The sequence below is a fragment of the Lepisosteus oculatus genome, chromosome 8, assembly GCF_040954835.1.
Source record: "Lepisosteus oculatus isolate fLepOcu1 chromosome 8, fLepOcu1.hap2, whole genome shotgun sequence".
NCBI classification, from domain to species: Eukaryota; Metazoa; Chordata; class Actinopteri; order Semionotiformes; family Lepisosteidae; genus Lepisosteus; species Lepisosteus oculatus.
Genome location: NC_090703.1, coordinates 49,854,098 through 49,869,103, shown reverse-complemented (window position 1 = coordinate 49,869,103; position 15,006 = coordinate 49,854,098). Strand labels below are relative to the sequence as shown.

Below are 15,006 nucleotides of genomic sequence, written 5' to 3'. Positions count from 1 at the left end.
TTTGCACATAGACTACGTGGAAAATTCTACGGTACTGAAAAAAACAACATAGATATATATACTGTAAAACATTTATGTGAGCATATTTTTATAAATGTAAAAATACGGTACGTGGTAGATTTGTGAACTATTTTTTTTACTTTGAAGAAAGAACGGTAGCGATGATGAAATATTCGACCTAAACGTGGCATAAACGCCTTTTACAGTTATTTTACCCCTGGCGTTTACCAGTCATGGCCTCCCCATGATCCCCATCTCCGAACTGGTTTCATCCCCCTGCTCTCCTCCCCACTGAGAGCTGGTGTGTGGGCAGAGGACTGGTGCATCATCCAGGTGGGGCTGCACACTGGTGGCGGAGGGGAGTCCTTTGAGTGGAGTGTCCAGAAAGCGCGATATACTGTAAGTGTAAAGAATTATTATTATTATTATTATTATTATTATTATTATTATTATTATTATTGTTCTCAGTATTGAAGACTAAAAAGGTTCAGTTCAAAAGTCAGAATGTCAGTTTAGGTAAATTACTTCAGCCTAGAAATATATGTGGGTATTCTTTTCTGGACTGATTCCAGAGTAACAAAATATTTTCCGATGTAGTGGCCATAATTCCCCAAACTCTTGGGGATTCTTGCTTTGCGCCGTAATGCCCAACATATTCTCTCAATCACTCAGCTGTGACGGACCGCACGGGGGCAGGCGCTTCCAGTCATGTGACAGTGGAGGCCGGTCAGCTGACGAGGGAGGGGGTGGGCGTGGCATGGACTGAGGCTGGCAGGGAGCGACTTGACTTCCGCTTGGTGAGATCGGAATTTTCCAACCTGTAATGTTATATAACCCAAACTGTAAGATCGCCGCGGTTTGATTTCCCTGCTCGCAGATGAGGAGTGAATGGGTTTAGTGTAGCGTGTAGCACCTGAATCAGGTAAACAGGACGTACTGATTTAAGGCTTAGGTTCAGGGACACCCGCTGCCTGATGTTTTTTAGTAGGCATGAACCACCCGATAGCTCTTGGAATTTCAAACTGATATTTACCCTGCGCGCAGAGCGGCGAGGGTGATTTGTGTATAAAACGGTGTCATCTGTTACAGTTAAAGACGGTTTTGTCGACTAGGAAATATAATGCGTTCGTAGCTTCGGCTTAGTCCTTGCTCATTCTTTAATACGGAACCGACCCTTCGCGGTGGCTGTCCGCGACAGATGCTTTATTTCACTCAGATGTAATGTCAACACGCAGAACTCCCTCTTCTGAGCGGCCGCTAAATGTTCATCTGCTCACCCCCAGGTGAAGGATACAAGCAGCGTTCTTCTCGTTATGACACGGTTCAGTGAAAAGTATTTTGATGAACAAGATCTCCCATGTATCTCTCCTGCATGTCTTTCAATTTCTCACCCGATTCCGCGACTTTGAAACTTTTTTTTTGGGTGTGTGAAAACTGGCGATAAATGATTTTACAGCAGGGTGGTTAAACGACTTGCGCAACTGATCTAAGGGATGTTGTTTTAAAGTGCGGTAGGCAAAATTAATTTCAGGGAGTGAATCCGGTAGTGCAGGTAGAATCATGTCATTCTTAACGTTGTTTTCCGCAGGAAATTTGCCTGACGTGTTTTCCTTCAAGGTGTGCTTCGTGACTACGATTCAGAAATGACTATATCTCCGAATTTACAAAAAAGAGACCGGGGAAAATATAGAGCGTAATAAACAGTACATTTCAATTTACGCTTGTGTAGATATTAACGATGGAAAAAGTTCTAAATCATTTTACAATAAAAAGAGTACAATAAAAAACACATAGAATTCAAGAATCACCGCTAACAACAATAACATTTGATCAGTTCAAATTGTGCATGCAGATGGAAAGACAAAAATGTCTTGAGATTAGCTTAAAAATAGCAATGGTGTGAGAAAGCAGACACATTTTGAGCAGGAGTTTCCTGTGATCTGGGTATAGACAGAGAGGGCTTAGGAGACAGACCAGAGCCCAGCTGCTGCAGAGTTCTGAGCAGACTGAGGACGAGTAGAATTAACATGGGTTCCTGGAACAGCGGAATCTAATCCTTTATCCTCTTGTTTTAAATGCAGGTTCTTATTGCAGTTTGTTTATTTGTCTGCAGTCTGTTTTAAATGCAGTTTGTTTTATTGGCTGAATATTAATTCCAAACATGCACTGAGGGCCTTCTGCTTTCCTACAATATCATTCACAGTTATTGTTATAACCTTGTCCAGCAGCTTTTGATTACTGTTCAAAGGGGCAGTGTTCCAGTGTGTTTCGAGTACTGTGCACATGGCTAGTTTGCTTGTTCCAGACACCCACAACCCTCTGTGTAAAGAGGTTCCTCCTGTTCGCAGTCCTCAGAGCCTCGGTGTTGTGGCTTGTGACGGGTGTGGCACTCATGGACCAGAAGATTCCCTACGATGACTATCAGCTCCCGGTGGTCTTCCTGCCTTCATATGAAAACCCCCCAGCATGGATACCCCCACAGGAGGTATTTTCAGGGACTTGATGTCCCACAGCCCCTGCAGTGTCTAGCAGTCTGTCTTTTACACATCAGACTTTCTTTAGCTTGCTTTTGGTTAAGGTGTTAAGGGTTTGAGGTTGAAAATGGTTGTGATTAAACATTTGCCTTCAGGTGGTCTTCCAGAATTTTGACTTGTGTTCTAGTTTTACATGGGTGTGTCGGAAACCTGCCATGAGAATATTTGAAGCACAGGGACAGCAATTATACAGCTATTCACACCCTTGTGCATCTCAGCTGAATATCACAGACTTTCTCTTTCATTATTACCAGTTGTTCTACTTTTTATTCAAGTTTGCATTCGGCTTGACACACTAGTTTTCAGCTAGTAGACCCGCTTAACAAGATATACAATATTACAAAAAATACAAATGACAGTAAATGAATACAGTTCATCCAGTGCGGGGGTGGCCAGCCCAGGTCTCAGAGAGCTGAGGTCAATCGTGGGAACTCGGAAGACCCTGTGGCTTTCCAGGCCCGCAGGTGCAAATTCCTGATTTAATTGATCCAATTAACTGGCCGGGCGACGTGACCCTCAGAAGCCGGTGCTGTCAGGTCAGGTCAGGTCAGGTCAGGGTGAGCTCTGGGGGGCCAGCCCTGCTCCAGTGAAGCCTGTGTGGTCCTGCTCTGTGTGCCGGCCCAGTGCCTACAGAATCCTCCTGCCGTCCCCTCCCCAGCGGATCCACCACCACGACTACAACAACGAGCTGTCGCAGTTTCTGCCGCGGACCATCGTCCTGAAGAAGCCTCCGGGGGCGCAGCTGGGCTTCAACATCCGCGGGGGGAAAGCCTCCCAGCTGGGCATCTTCATCTCCAAGGTGGGCCCCCGGCTCTGCGCTGTTGGGATGGCAGCCCCGTCGTAGCTTGACAGACCCCTCTCCCCCTCGGTGCTGACGGGCCGGTCCCTTCTCTCTGTGCGCCGGCAGGTGGTGCCCGACTCGGATGCCCACAGGGCGGGGCTGCAGGAGGGGGACCAGGTGCTGTGTGTGAACGACGTCGACTTTCAGGACATCGAGCACTCGAGGGTGAGCCTGCCAGCGCGGCCCCTGCGCTCTTCCTGACTGGGGCTCGTGCTCCGCTCAGAGCCCTTAAGACCTTCTCACGGGAGGAGCTTCGGGTCCCTGTGAACACCGGCCACCGGAGTGGCTCAGTATCCGCGCTGCCGGGGTGTATGAGCTCATGGTGCTCGAGTCTGCGTGCTGTGGAAGGTGCGCTGCACCTCCAGCTTTGTGCTGGCTGATCGCCCTCTTGCGCAGTGATTTTTTTCTTGCGCTTCGCACATAATGTCATCACTGTAACCCAGATGCCCCTGGGCGTCTGCTCAGCAATAAGAATCATCCTGCCAGTACTATGGGTTATGGCTGCAGTTTGGCTCGTGCCGCTGTTATGGGTCTGGGCTGGCAGGAGGAGTGAAGCCCTGTGCTGTGTTAACGCTTTCAGTGTATCAGTGTTCAGGATTATGGTTTTTCATACTTATTCTGCCCTTTTTTTCCCCTTGCCTCCCCCAGGCTGTGGAGATTCTGAAAACTGCCAGAGAGATCCTGATGAGGGTGCGCTTCTTCCCCTACAGTGAGTACGGCTCTCGCGCCCCTCTCCCAGTAGCAGCCTGTCAGTGGCTTTGCTTGCTTTCGTTTCTGTTTATCACCAGTGCACGCTGAATTTGAAACCTTTTCACTTTCACAACAAAATTGGGCAAAAAAGAGCCCTCCAGCCTCACCAGCCTGAATGTTCAGTGCTTCACGGCCTCTGCTGCTGGCTGATGAACAGATCTTCAAGCGTGTGTCCTGCAGGTGGGCAGAACGGAATGGTTTGCATGCGTCGTTATCCAGCCCCAGCGGAATGACACGAGCCCGGCCTGCAGTGAGAGGGGGACGCGGAGCAGGTTTTTCTCCCGTCCTCCAGACACGCAGAGGGGGAAGACCTTCAGGCTTCCCCCAGACAGCCGATGGCGAGGCCTTGCCGTGGTTCCCAGCCCTGTTGGCGTTGGCGTGTGTGAGCTTGACCTTCTGGCTGGAGGGGGTGTTCACATCCTTTGCCACCCCTGGGGAGGGAAGATGAATGCTCCAGTTCTGCACATCCTCGAGCTCTTGTTAGGGGGGAATAATTAAAGGCAGGATGGTTCTCGTGCAATCGTTTAATCCTTAAATTGATGATTTAGCATGGTTTTGGACTAGTTCATTTTAGGAGAACTAAAGGCCCACTGCACAAAGTCCAGCTCGAAATGATCATCTTTACTACTAATCTTTTTCTGTGCAGGGACGTGCTTGATCAAATACCTAATCTTCTGTGGAATGAGTATAATCACACGAACTATGCAAAACAAGGAGAGCTTTTGAATGCATTCCTAGGTATCCTATCTATTTGGAAGAGTGAATATCTTTCTAGCCTATGCAGTGCCTTCATGGCTCCTGTCCCGCGTTGAGGGTTTTAATTATTAGGGCCAGAGCTTAATAAGATACTGATATTAACTTGTTTTACCTTTACTCTCGTTTTCTGCTCAGATTACCAGCGACAGAGGGAGAGGACTGTGCACTAGGTGGCAGCAGTGCACTGCACCTGTTGGACACACTGGAGCATCTGGAGGAAAGGAAGTGTGTCAGTTTTGCTGGTTCTTCCCTCTGTTTCAGCACAGGGGTCAGCACACCTGGCGCAGGGCCCCCTGGGTAGTTAACCGGTCTCTTTAAATGGTTTCAGAGTCACTGAGGCAACACCAGTCTTTTATTATTAATAATATAATCAGATGCTTTTATCCCAAGTATACTAACTCATACAGCCGGTTTTTAACTGGAGCAATTTGAGTGCATTGCCTTGCTCAAAGGTACAACAGTAGTATCCTGCCTAGGATTTGAACCCCCCCCCAGAACAGGCCTGGTGCTTTAAACAGTCTGCTACACTCTTGACTAGAGCTGTGACTCTGAAGTCAGTAGGGGCACTAAGAAAATGTACACATTATTACTGTACTGACAAAGAATGGAGATTTTAGAGTGTTCTCAGGTCAGTCTGAGACTGAAGTTGTACTATGATGATATGAAATCCAGAAAAGTCTTTATTAAACATGTTATTCCAGGTTTAATTTGAAATGGCTTGTCTGTTATTTGGCAAGATGAATCACTACAACAGATGTGAAGGTATAGGAATATGGGAAGAGTTAGGGGCGTGTTTGTGATCGGGAGAGAGAGGCAGAGTAAGACCTCTTAATGAGATGGATTGGAATACCATTTTTTTCCTTCAACCAAACTCCCCATGTCTCCATCTGTATATAATTTTTATCTTTTAAAAGATTTACATATTTAAAAAAGGGTGCGTATAAAGTCAAAGAGGTCTGTTGTTTCATCCAGTACAGCACGCTGGTCAGCCTGTTCTTGGGCTTGTGGTCTACACTGCTGGGGCGGATTGGGGCCTGCACAAGCAGGAAAGTGTCCCATTTCAGCTTCCTGTTGAACTGCCTTGGCAAGTCAGATATCTGCATATCATCAGCGAACATGCCACCTCACTTTTCCAGAAATGCACAACTGCTCCGATCATAGCATTCAGTTGTGAAAAATCTCCATGTTTTCACTGTCTGCAGATAAACTTGTCGCTGACAGATCGAGAACATGATCAGTTAAAGTTAAACCATTTAAAAAAAAAATAAAACCATCTTATTAACAAAAATTGTATATACAGGCTAATGCATCTTTCTAGGTCACACGTAGGTTATTTTTGACATAAAATGAGGCCCTGCGTTTTTGGAGTAGTTGTTCTAGTGCCCATTACACATCATGTCAGAAGTGAAAGCAGTTTTAAGCACAGAACATGCCAATGCGTTGACACATCTTCAAAATCTCCCAGCTGATAGGATCAGCTGTAGATATGAAAACTGAGCAGAATATTAAACCTGGTTAATCTTGTCCGATTTCTTTTTCATGTTTAACTCTGTGTTACTAACCAGCATTTCCTGCGTGTTTCTTCTCCCACTGAGTTCAGATGTGTTTTGAAGTTTTGTCTCTGGCCTACAGGCTCTACCAGGTTTTAAGGTGTGTTAGGTAGTGGCTTTCTCAGTTGTGAAACGTCTCTTTAACAAAAACGGCTTACAAGTATTAACACCTACACCCATAAGGACCTTTAAGAAAGCAGTTATGGGCAAGCAGTTTGCATCACTCTTATCACCGTGGATAAATCCAGAGAGCTGCAAATCCTTTGGCCTTCTGGTTCCCTGGACAAAAGACCCCCCCCCAATGTCTTGTGAAATGTCGTTTCCAGAAATTACCTGTGGCAAATTAATATTTTTCATTGCACTAGAAGAATGGTGTACACCAAAAATATTTTCTCTCATTTTTCCACTATTTCAGTTTTATTACTCTATGAATACGTTCCACTGTTCCGAGACAATAAACCAGGCGCATTCCGGAAGAAATAAACGGAATTATTTATTTAATGGATTCTCATAACTAGCGGAAAAAAACAACCCATTGTTCCGCTACCTCAATTATAGAAAACACTCTCTCTTAAATTAAATATGACCTAAACGTTCTTCTCTTCGAAAATAAAGATACAATAACAAAAAGAAAAGGCTAGGCACTTCAGAAAGGAGAGGCACCTTGGCGCTTGTGTGATTTGGTCTGAAAGTCGCCGGGCTGCATTCCTTCCAGCGGAGAGTTTCGGTGAAGGACAGGGCTGCAAGGCAGGGGCAGCGCTCTGTAACCAGACACCTGCACCTCACCGAGGGTATAGGATAGCATTGCACAAGCAGGCCCAGAGGCCCAGCAGTCACTCGAACCTTTAGCAACAGCATGCAGGTTGTTTGACAACAATGCTCAGGTCTGTTACCAGGCCTCTTTTCAGCAAGAGTCTCCAAATGACCTGCGATGTTTCAGTTTGTTAAACCTTAAGACTTCTGTGCGCCGCCGAAGATTCAAGAGAAAAGAGAGTGTTAATCCTCCACTTTGCGTTACGACCGATCACGTCTCTCCCTCAAAAAAACATAACTGTGCAACCTCTGCAACTGGATTCAGAAAAAAAGGATACCCCATCGTCATGCTGGGAGGAAAAATGGATCCGATTTGTTGCTAACCCGTTGTCAGACAGGGTATCACAGTTCTGCAGCCAGAAGTGCCACGTCCTGTTTAAATGTTGTGAAACACAAATCCCGAGCAGACGCAGGCCTGCTGCAGGATTGCTTGTTACATGGCTCAGCAGACAAGCCAAAACTCTTCTTAAAATGAGGCAGAGAGGAGATGGCTCGGAATCTCCCTGTGAACAACTTCGCTCCATTTCTGCTCTGCTCACAGTGGATGGAAAAGTAAAATGATTGGGCTTCCCCAGCAATAGAGAACTAGGGCCAGGCCTCAGCCTCACACCATGGATGGATTCTTTAAAAGCAGCTTATTAATTAAAACAAACGTCCACCAGTGCATAACCTTTGGCCACAAAAAATACTTTAAACCAGGGATGAGAAACCCACCCATTCTTATAGGTAAGTGCGCTGTAGGTTTTACACATATAGATTAAAAGGTTTTTCCCATATACTGTAGAAACTACTGTGTGCATTTAAAACTGAGAACAGGAGGCGTTTCTTTACCCAAAGGGTTGTGGGAGTATGGAACAAGCTGCGCAGCTGCTTCAGCTGATACCCCGACTTCTTACAAGAAGCTGCTGCATGAAAACCTGGGATCAATTAGCAATGAAGTAACCAAATGGGCCAGTTGGACTGAATGGCATTTCGTTTGTCACTGTTCTTCCCTGTAAAAGCAACAGGTGATGCAGCTACTTATTTCATACTTAATGCAAACAAGCAACTGAATATCAGAGATGGAATAAAACCAGGGATCAGGTCGCTCAGCCCTGCTCTAGAACACTTAAAGAAGAGAATACAGGTTTTCGTATTTGTCATTTTCTCATTGTCAGGTTTGGCATTAGCACCATTTTAAAGGAATCAAAAAGGGGAAGGGAGACGAATACCATACAGTTCCTAAATCACAGATTTGTACAGAAAAGGAAATGGTGCTCATGACATCTGAAAAAGACAAAAAGCTCAATTTAACATGACCAACTATTTTAAAATACCAGGAAGGGGACTGGAAGTTTGATTTTTCAGGTTGTCTGCCTTGTGAGTGATTCTGGCGAACGTTACAGACGCACTCTAATTGTAATTAAAGTCTGCCACGCAAGCACTGAATGCCCATTCCCAGTTTTTTTAAATCCCGCTGTCCTGTTCTGAAATCGAACAAGGCCAGACGGGTGAAAGAGGTTTAGAAAGGGTCCGACGCCCCCGCGCTCTCCCAGGAATCGTGTCCCTTTCCTGGTGGCTCTGACGGATGAACTGCAGAGCTGCGGAGCCGATGAGAGCGGGCGTCTCAGCTGCTGTCCTCCGCCTCCTCGTTCTCCCGGCTCTCCCTCACCCCGCTCTCGTCCACGTTCTCCAGGGACTCTCCGCGCTGGATAGCCAGCTCCGACGCCTCCATTGAGGGCAGGGTGCTCTGTTCGGGGTGGTACCAGGGCTTCTTGTCCGGGGAGTTGTGCTTCTTCCACTCGGGATACTGCTGGCCGGCCTTGTGCACGCACTTCAGCACCTGGGAGAAAGGCAGGAGGCGGACGTGAGCAGGGGGCACGTTTTTAAATCAGGGGGGCCTCGTTTTCCGGCAATCTTCCTTCCGTTTAAGTTTTGTAGGTTTCTTTACGTTTCTTTAGCCTCAACAAGAATGAGAAGAGCTGTGCGGGTCGGGAATGAGCCCTGGCTTTTGGCTGCCTTCAGGAAACAGCAGGATGAGATCCTCGGACCACAGCATAGCTACTGACTACCGAACACCCTCCTCTTGTCTGTAACCTCCTGCGTGAATTCAACAGGTTCTCCAAGGTTTGCTTTGCTCCCCGCCATACAAACACATGACCTTCCCTTTCCTTCGCTAGCAGATCCTTGAATGCAGCACCACTGATGCTTCTCAACTCAATATGCTCAATCTAAAGCTCTGATGTAGTACAGAACAAAAAGATAATAATACATAAAGCTACCCTGACAGAGGGGTTCGAGCTGGGCCAGGTGGATACTGTGAAACTCTACATCGGGGACTTTCGCATCGCAAGCCTGCGGGCACGCAGAACCTGCCCCGCGAGATGTCAGTTCACACAGTTTCCAGTCTCGACGTCGGCCCCCTGCATTCCTGCCGCCAGAACTGGAATTTCCAGTGTTGCTACGGAGACCGTCACAGCTAGCGAGCGGAAACGGCCCTTACCTTCGGAGCCAGGTACTGCGAGGCCTTGTTCACCACCCACTTCGGAAGAGAACCTGGAAGAAGGGAGGGACGAGGGATGAGGAATGAGTACGCAGGGAAATGCTCCGGGATTCGGGTTTGTCTTCACTAACCCCTCCCCTTCAGATAGGGCAAAAACAGGCCACTCCGCCCTTGCCAAAAACACGCCCTGCCGGGGTCTTCCAGCGCGGCGCTCATGAGGGAGGGAGCCCCGCTCTCACCTTTAGGGTCGGCCTGCGACAGGTAGGTGAAGGTGCAGCTGTCGGGCCCAGTCGGCTCCAGCAGGTACCCCGTCAGGATGGAGATCGCCCTCACCAGGTCCTTACGGGGGGGGTATTTCTACAACAGAACCAGGGATCAGGGCACCCGTGAAACCCTCAGGAACGTTAGTGTTCCAGCCACCACACACCACTCTCTCCCACTGGAACATCTCATCAAATTTCACTCCTTCCACCAATGACCTCCAGCAGACACACGCATTTGGGCCTTCATCTGCGTTCACTGGGACATCGATACAGAACACCAAACTCGGGTAGAACTATTTGCTTATTAAATCGCTGTGCCAACACCCCTGCGAACAGGGAAGAGAATACAATGCCAGTTTAGAGTGTTGTGCACATGCAGGCATAACTATACTAGCGAGAACCAAACCTGAGAGAATGTCCTCACACAGACAGTATCGAGGTGTTGTGGGGATTAGTGTAGAGGTCCTTCCAGGACAAATGACTTTTTATAACCCCGAAAAGCACCTTCTTCCATGTGTTCAGGGGGCCAGCTGTGAGTTTCAGGTCTACTTCATTGCGGGTGAAGTTTCGTTTTGGTGCCGAACAGCAAGAGGAGGACTGAACGAGGTCTTCCCAGGGGCAGAATGAAGAGGGGGCACCGGCCGGCCCAGGGGGAGAGAGAGGGGACGTACCGGGTGCTTGACGGAGTAGTTGATGATCATGTATGCGTTGTCCTTCACCTGCCAGGCCCTCAGGGTCACCACATCTCTGTTCTTCAGCGGCTTTGGACAGATCCCTGGGAACACAAGCAAGAGGACACGCCCCCTCCTTACCCACAGTGCTCCTCTCCATTCCGACCCCACCAGCAGGTTCAGTAACAGGGCCCTGTCACGGCACAACGAGACGGCCACTTCCCCCTCTCCCCTTGGCAGAAACAGAGGACGCATCTAACCCTGCCAGGTCTGTCCCATACAAGGCATCTGATTGCGTTACTCACCTGCATGGCAGACTAGGATAATCTACCTCACCACATGCCAGCGCTCGATGTGGGGACGTTCTGTTGAAGCTGAATCAGGGCTCTATGTCAATAAGACCTTTGCACAGACAAAAAGTCAAGAAGCTAAAAATAACCCAATTGAAAACCACCTCTTTTGGAAAGTTTTTATTTGATGGCAGTTTCATAACGTGTTAGCACACGCACAGATTGCGACAATGCTTACTTTTTTGGGACGTTTTTCTTTGAAATAAAGTTTATTTTGCTACAAAAAAAAAGAACCCAAGCGTTGGCTGAATATGAACTCTAAATGAAACCTGCATGTTGTCTGAGGAGCTCTGGGGACAGCACCCATCTGTTTGCACACAGATCCCCAGCCATGCCGAGTGTACGCTGGCAACAATAACTTAGATCCCGAACTGACCCTAACCTGGAGGTTTACCAGACTGGGTGGGGGGGAAGAGGTTCAGAGCAGCAGCTGGGAGAAGCAGTTTACAGAACAAGGGGAAAAGGCTTTCAAAATTGCAAGTAAGGGGGTTACGCGTGACAGGAAACTCGATTCTGCAAGTCCGCGGAAATTCCAGAAATATCATTTGCTCATCCTGGGCTACAGCAGAGCACATTTAAGGCTTGACTGCCACCTTGATTGGGGTGACCACACCTAGACCTCTGAACCCTGTACATCAAGACACTGTCCCAGCTATCTCCTGATGGCCTCCACTTCTCCACGATCCACCCAGCAAAGATCGCGCCATTGTTCTCAGGCCTCACTCTGATTTAATAAAGCCTGTTGCTGAAAACAGTGCAGGGGGGCAGCAGCCCGACTTACAAGAGTAGTACCCCACATCGGCGTTGTCCGTGATGCGGGCGATATCGTAGCTCTCCAGCACGGTGGGGTCCCATTTCTTGCGGTATGCGCCGTCGTGCAGAACGTCGTACATGGTGGCCGCCGACACGTCGTTGATGGTCATCTTGCACTACGAACAGCAGAGAGAGAGAGTAACCCCACTGACCACCTCTTCTTCTTCTTCCTCCTCCTCCTGCTGCTGCTGCAGGATGGGAAAGAACACTGCAAAAGCCAGGGGCAGCCGATGAAAAGCAGGCCAGGCTACTCAGATGCCAAGCCCGATGAGCGGAAGGAGAACTCATGGAAAAGTGCCACCTGCTGTGACTGAGCTGGAAGGTGTTAACAGGCGGTCAGGCTTCGTGACTGAAAGCAGTGCGTGTGACAACAGCTAACTGGGTACTGGGTGTAGCAGTGCAAGGCTGTGTAGGTCATTCAGAACACAAATACCAACACAATATAACTCTCAAGGGCGACAGTTGGCTGCTGCTGAGGGGACTTCATTTAACGAATTAACTCAGAGCAATGATCAAGAGCCACGTTTGAGTGTTTACAGACTACAGATTGAAGGCTGCTCCGCACGGCCTGCTGAGGCTCTCCTACACTGGAGCTGCCCGCAACTGACCCAGAGGACACAAGAACTGACCAGGAAACTGCAGCAGGGCCAGTTAAGGGCACTGTGCACAGGAGTTTGGTCAGGCTGCTGCAGAAGAGACAAAAGGCATTTACAGTCACAAAATGTGCACACACTTCTGTAATCTGACGCGGAGTGGTTTTCAGTATTAGTATTCCTGAGGTGTAGTTCCTATTGATTCTCTTTTTTAACAAGCTAAAGATTATTACTCTGTACAGCGCTCTGCCCCGCCCAATACTCAATCTCTCTCCTTTTCAGCAGTAATTGCTGGGTCGAAACAGTAAGAGCAGCTCCCCTCTGAACAGGACACCAGTCTGTAACAGGCCTAGAGAGAGCACTGGTGATCTCCCTACTATATGCTGTTGCTGTATTAGAAAACGTGATCCTGCGGAACATTCTGAACTTCAACAGCATTAGATATAGTTGCATATTCTAATAGGACACAGCAGAGAGTGTTACGATACCGTTAACATGGTTGTATAGCATTTGGCAAAAATATTTTTACACAGAACTGGCGTTGAACACCTGCTACTTCCACAATGCCGAAGAAAACTGCCCCCACTGCATTGAAAAACAGGAGTTCCTTGAAACGGAAGCATCGTGTTCGCGTACCTGAACAGCAGACAACTACTATTTAAATCCACAAGCACGGTTTCAGATACTATATATATATATTACTTTTAGCTCGAGCACGAGGCCAGACTATCGTATCACAGCAAATGATAACGATGATAACCGTTAGGGCTCGGTGTTTTCGATCAATGGAGAGTTTTGTCACCCAGAACGCAGCGATAGGAGTCGGAATGTGAATTTACAACAAGAGCGAAACAGCGGTCAAGACACACGCGATTGCACGCAGCCCGTCCTCACGCTGTTTGCGTTAAAACGCTGCCCTTCGCTCTCGGCACCGAGCCTCCAGGTAATTCGCTCCACTTACCTTGATCTTGTGCACTTTAGACACGTGGTTCTTCCCCCTGTCCTGCGCCGCCGGCACCGGGGCCACCTCGACCCAGACCTCCATCCCGCCGTGGCGGTACTTGCTGACCCAGTTCTCTTTAGACTGGCACTGCCGTCTGAAGTCGGAGAAAACCGAGTCGTCCGGGACCACCGCCGAACCCCTCGCCATTCCTGATCTTGGAGGCGACAGACTCTCCGGATTAGACGCTGCTTTGTTTGTTTGTGTGTGTGTGTGAGGGGGCGTTAAAGCAAATCTGACAACCTATAAATTTAGCGGATGCTCAGCTCTTTTTCACGGGTCATCACCCGCCGCGGTGCCCGCAGTCTCTCCTGTGCAAACCCCCCTCGGGACAGTTCGGCGAGTTGTCTGGGCAGACCAAGTCAGTCCTGTGCGCGTCTCTCCCAGGCTCCGAGTCTCTGCGCTGCGATGAACGGACCTCGAGTGCTTATCTCCCTCGGGTTTGCCCAGTCTGGTCCAGCCGGATTCCTCTGTCTGGGATTCCTTTCCTGCTGAACATACCAGACCTTCACTCTCTCTCCCTCTCTCTACCCCCGAGGCGAAACTTCCGGCGAATCACGGCAGGTGCGTCAAAAGCAACACACACCCCGCAGTTCCTCTGATAAGACCTTCTCTGCTCCCGGCATTATGTAGATGAAGGGCCCGTCCAGGAGTTGCAAACTATGTGAACTCCGCCGGACTCCTAGCAGGTTCTCAGCTCAACAAACCTGACAGGTGGGGTAACTCACAGGTTGCTAAGGAGGCGAGCCGGAGCCCGGAACTGCACAGTCTTGCAATATCATGATTGCGGCCGTAGAGAAGACTGCTTTGCGCCCTGTCCCGGCACAGGGCTACGCAATAGGAAAACGTGCAGCGGCGTTGCAGAATACGGGAAGCGCACGGCTTGCTTTCTACGCCCTCCTGGGACTGACCCAGCCGCAGGGGAGACGTTTTCAATTGGTCTCGAAGTTATCCCCCGTTAACTTGTCACTATGGGCACGAAAGCAGAGCTGGGCTGGACAGGACTTGCGATAGGCTGCCTGATTTTTTTTTTTAGGAGGGCGTCATACCGAAACGACTCACCTCCACAACGCCGTGACAAGTTCCCACTCTGAGTCACGCCTCGATCACTGCCACGTAGCTTTCGCGATGTATGTTCTAGGGGAAGAAACACCTTTTCCCTCACAGTCGCACAGAACAGTACTGCGCTTCGTTGGAAGCGTGACAGTGACGTCAGTGGAAAGTCAGACCGAGAGGCGCACAGTCAAGTTCATTCACTGTCAGAAAGGCCCAGAACAGCCCGGAACAGACTGCATCATGTTCTGAACTTCATAACGCAAATTGTGGGCCCGCAGGCTCTCCCTCTGCTTCATTGACTTCACAGGTCGTGGTCGCAAACCTCTTCTTTTGAACTGCATGTAAAACGCTTTCTTGTAAGGCTTGGTAAGCTTCGATGTCTGAACCTTTACGGTGCACAGCATACCGTAAGACCCTTTTTCAAACCTGTTCATTTTTAACCCGTTTACATTACACAGAATATGCGGAGCATCAATGTCCCCCTTTTCCTACAGGTAACGATGAATCAAGACCTGCTAGTTTTAAGAAAATCTT

General features: G+C 48.6%; 2 protein-coding genes across 6 annotated transcripts; one reads left to right on the top strand and one right to left on the bottom strand.

Annotated features, from left to right (window-relative positions):
* The first annotated feature begins 698 nt into the window (after positions 1-698).
* pdzd11 (PDZ domain containing 11) lies at positions 699-5,588 on the top strand. 5 transcript variants are annotated; one of them, XM_069193740.1, is made up of 6 exons: positions 699-797; positions 2,349-2,485; positions 3,159-3,333; positions 3,442-3,540; positions 4,024-4,084; positions 5,017-5,588. In XM_069193740.1, the coding sequence occupies exons 2-6, from the start codon at positions 2,415-2,417 to the stop codon at positions 5,049-5,051; spliced, it is 441 nt and encodes a 146-aa protein (XP_069049841.1). In that variant the 5' UTR covers positions 699-797; positions 2,349-2,414; the 3' UTR covers positions 5,052-5,588. The 5 variants fall into 5 exon arrangements, with proteins under 5 accessions (XP_069049841.1, XP_069049845.1, XP_069049843.1 ...); XM_069193744.1 differs by having other exon boundaries at positions 715-800; positions 2,385-2,485; XM_069193742.1 differs by lacking the exon at positions 699-797 and adding an exon at positions 823-922.
* A 1,311-nt stretch (positions 5,589-6,899) lies between these two features.
* stard14 (START domain containing 14) lies at positions 6,900-14,335 on the bottom strand. The gene is made up of 6 exons (XM_006633005.3): positions 13,378-14,335; positions 11,792-11,939; positions 10,661-10,764; positions 9,966-10,083; positions 9,727-9,779; positions 6,900-9,066 (listed from the first exon to the last, which is right to left on the bottom strand). Exons 1-6 carry the CDS (start codon positions 13,564-13,566, stop codon positions 8,851-8,853), a joined length of 828 nt encoding a protein of 275 aa, XP_006633068.2. The 5' UTR covers positions 13,567-14,335; the 3' UTR covers positions 6,900-8,850.
* Positions 14,336-15,006: the final 671 nt, after the last annotated feature.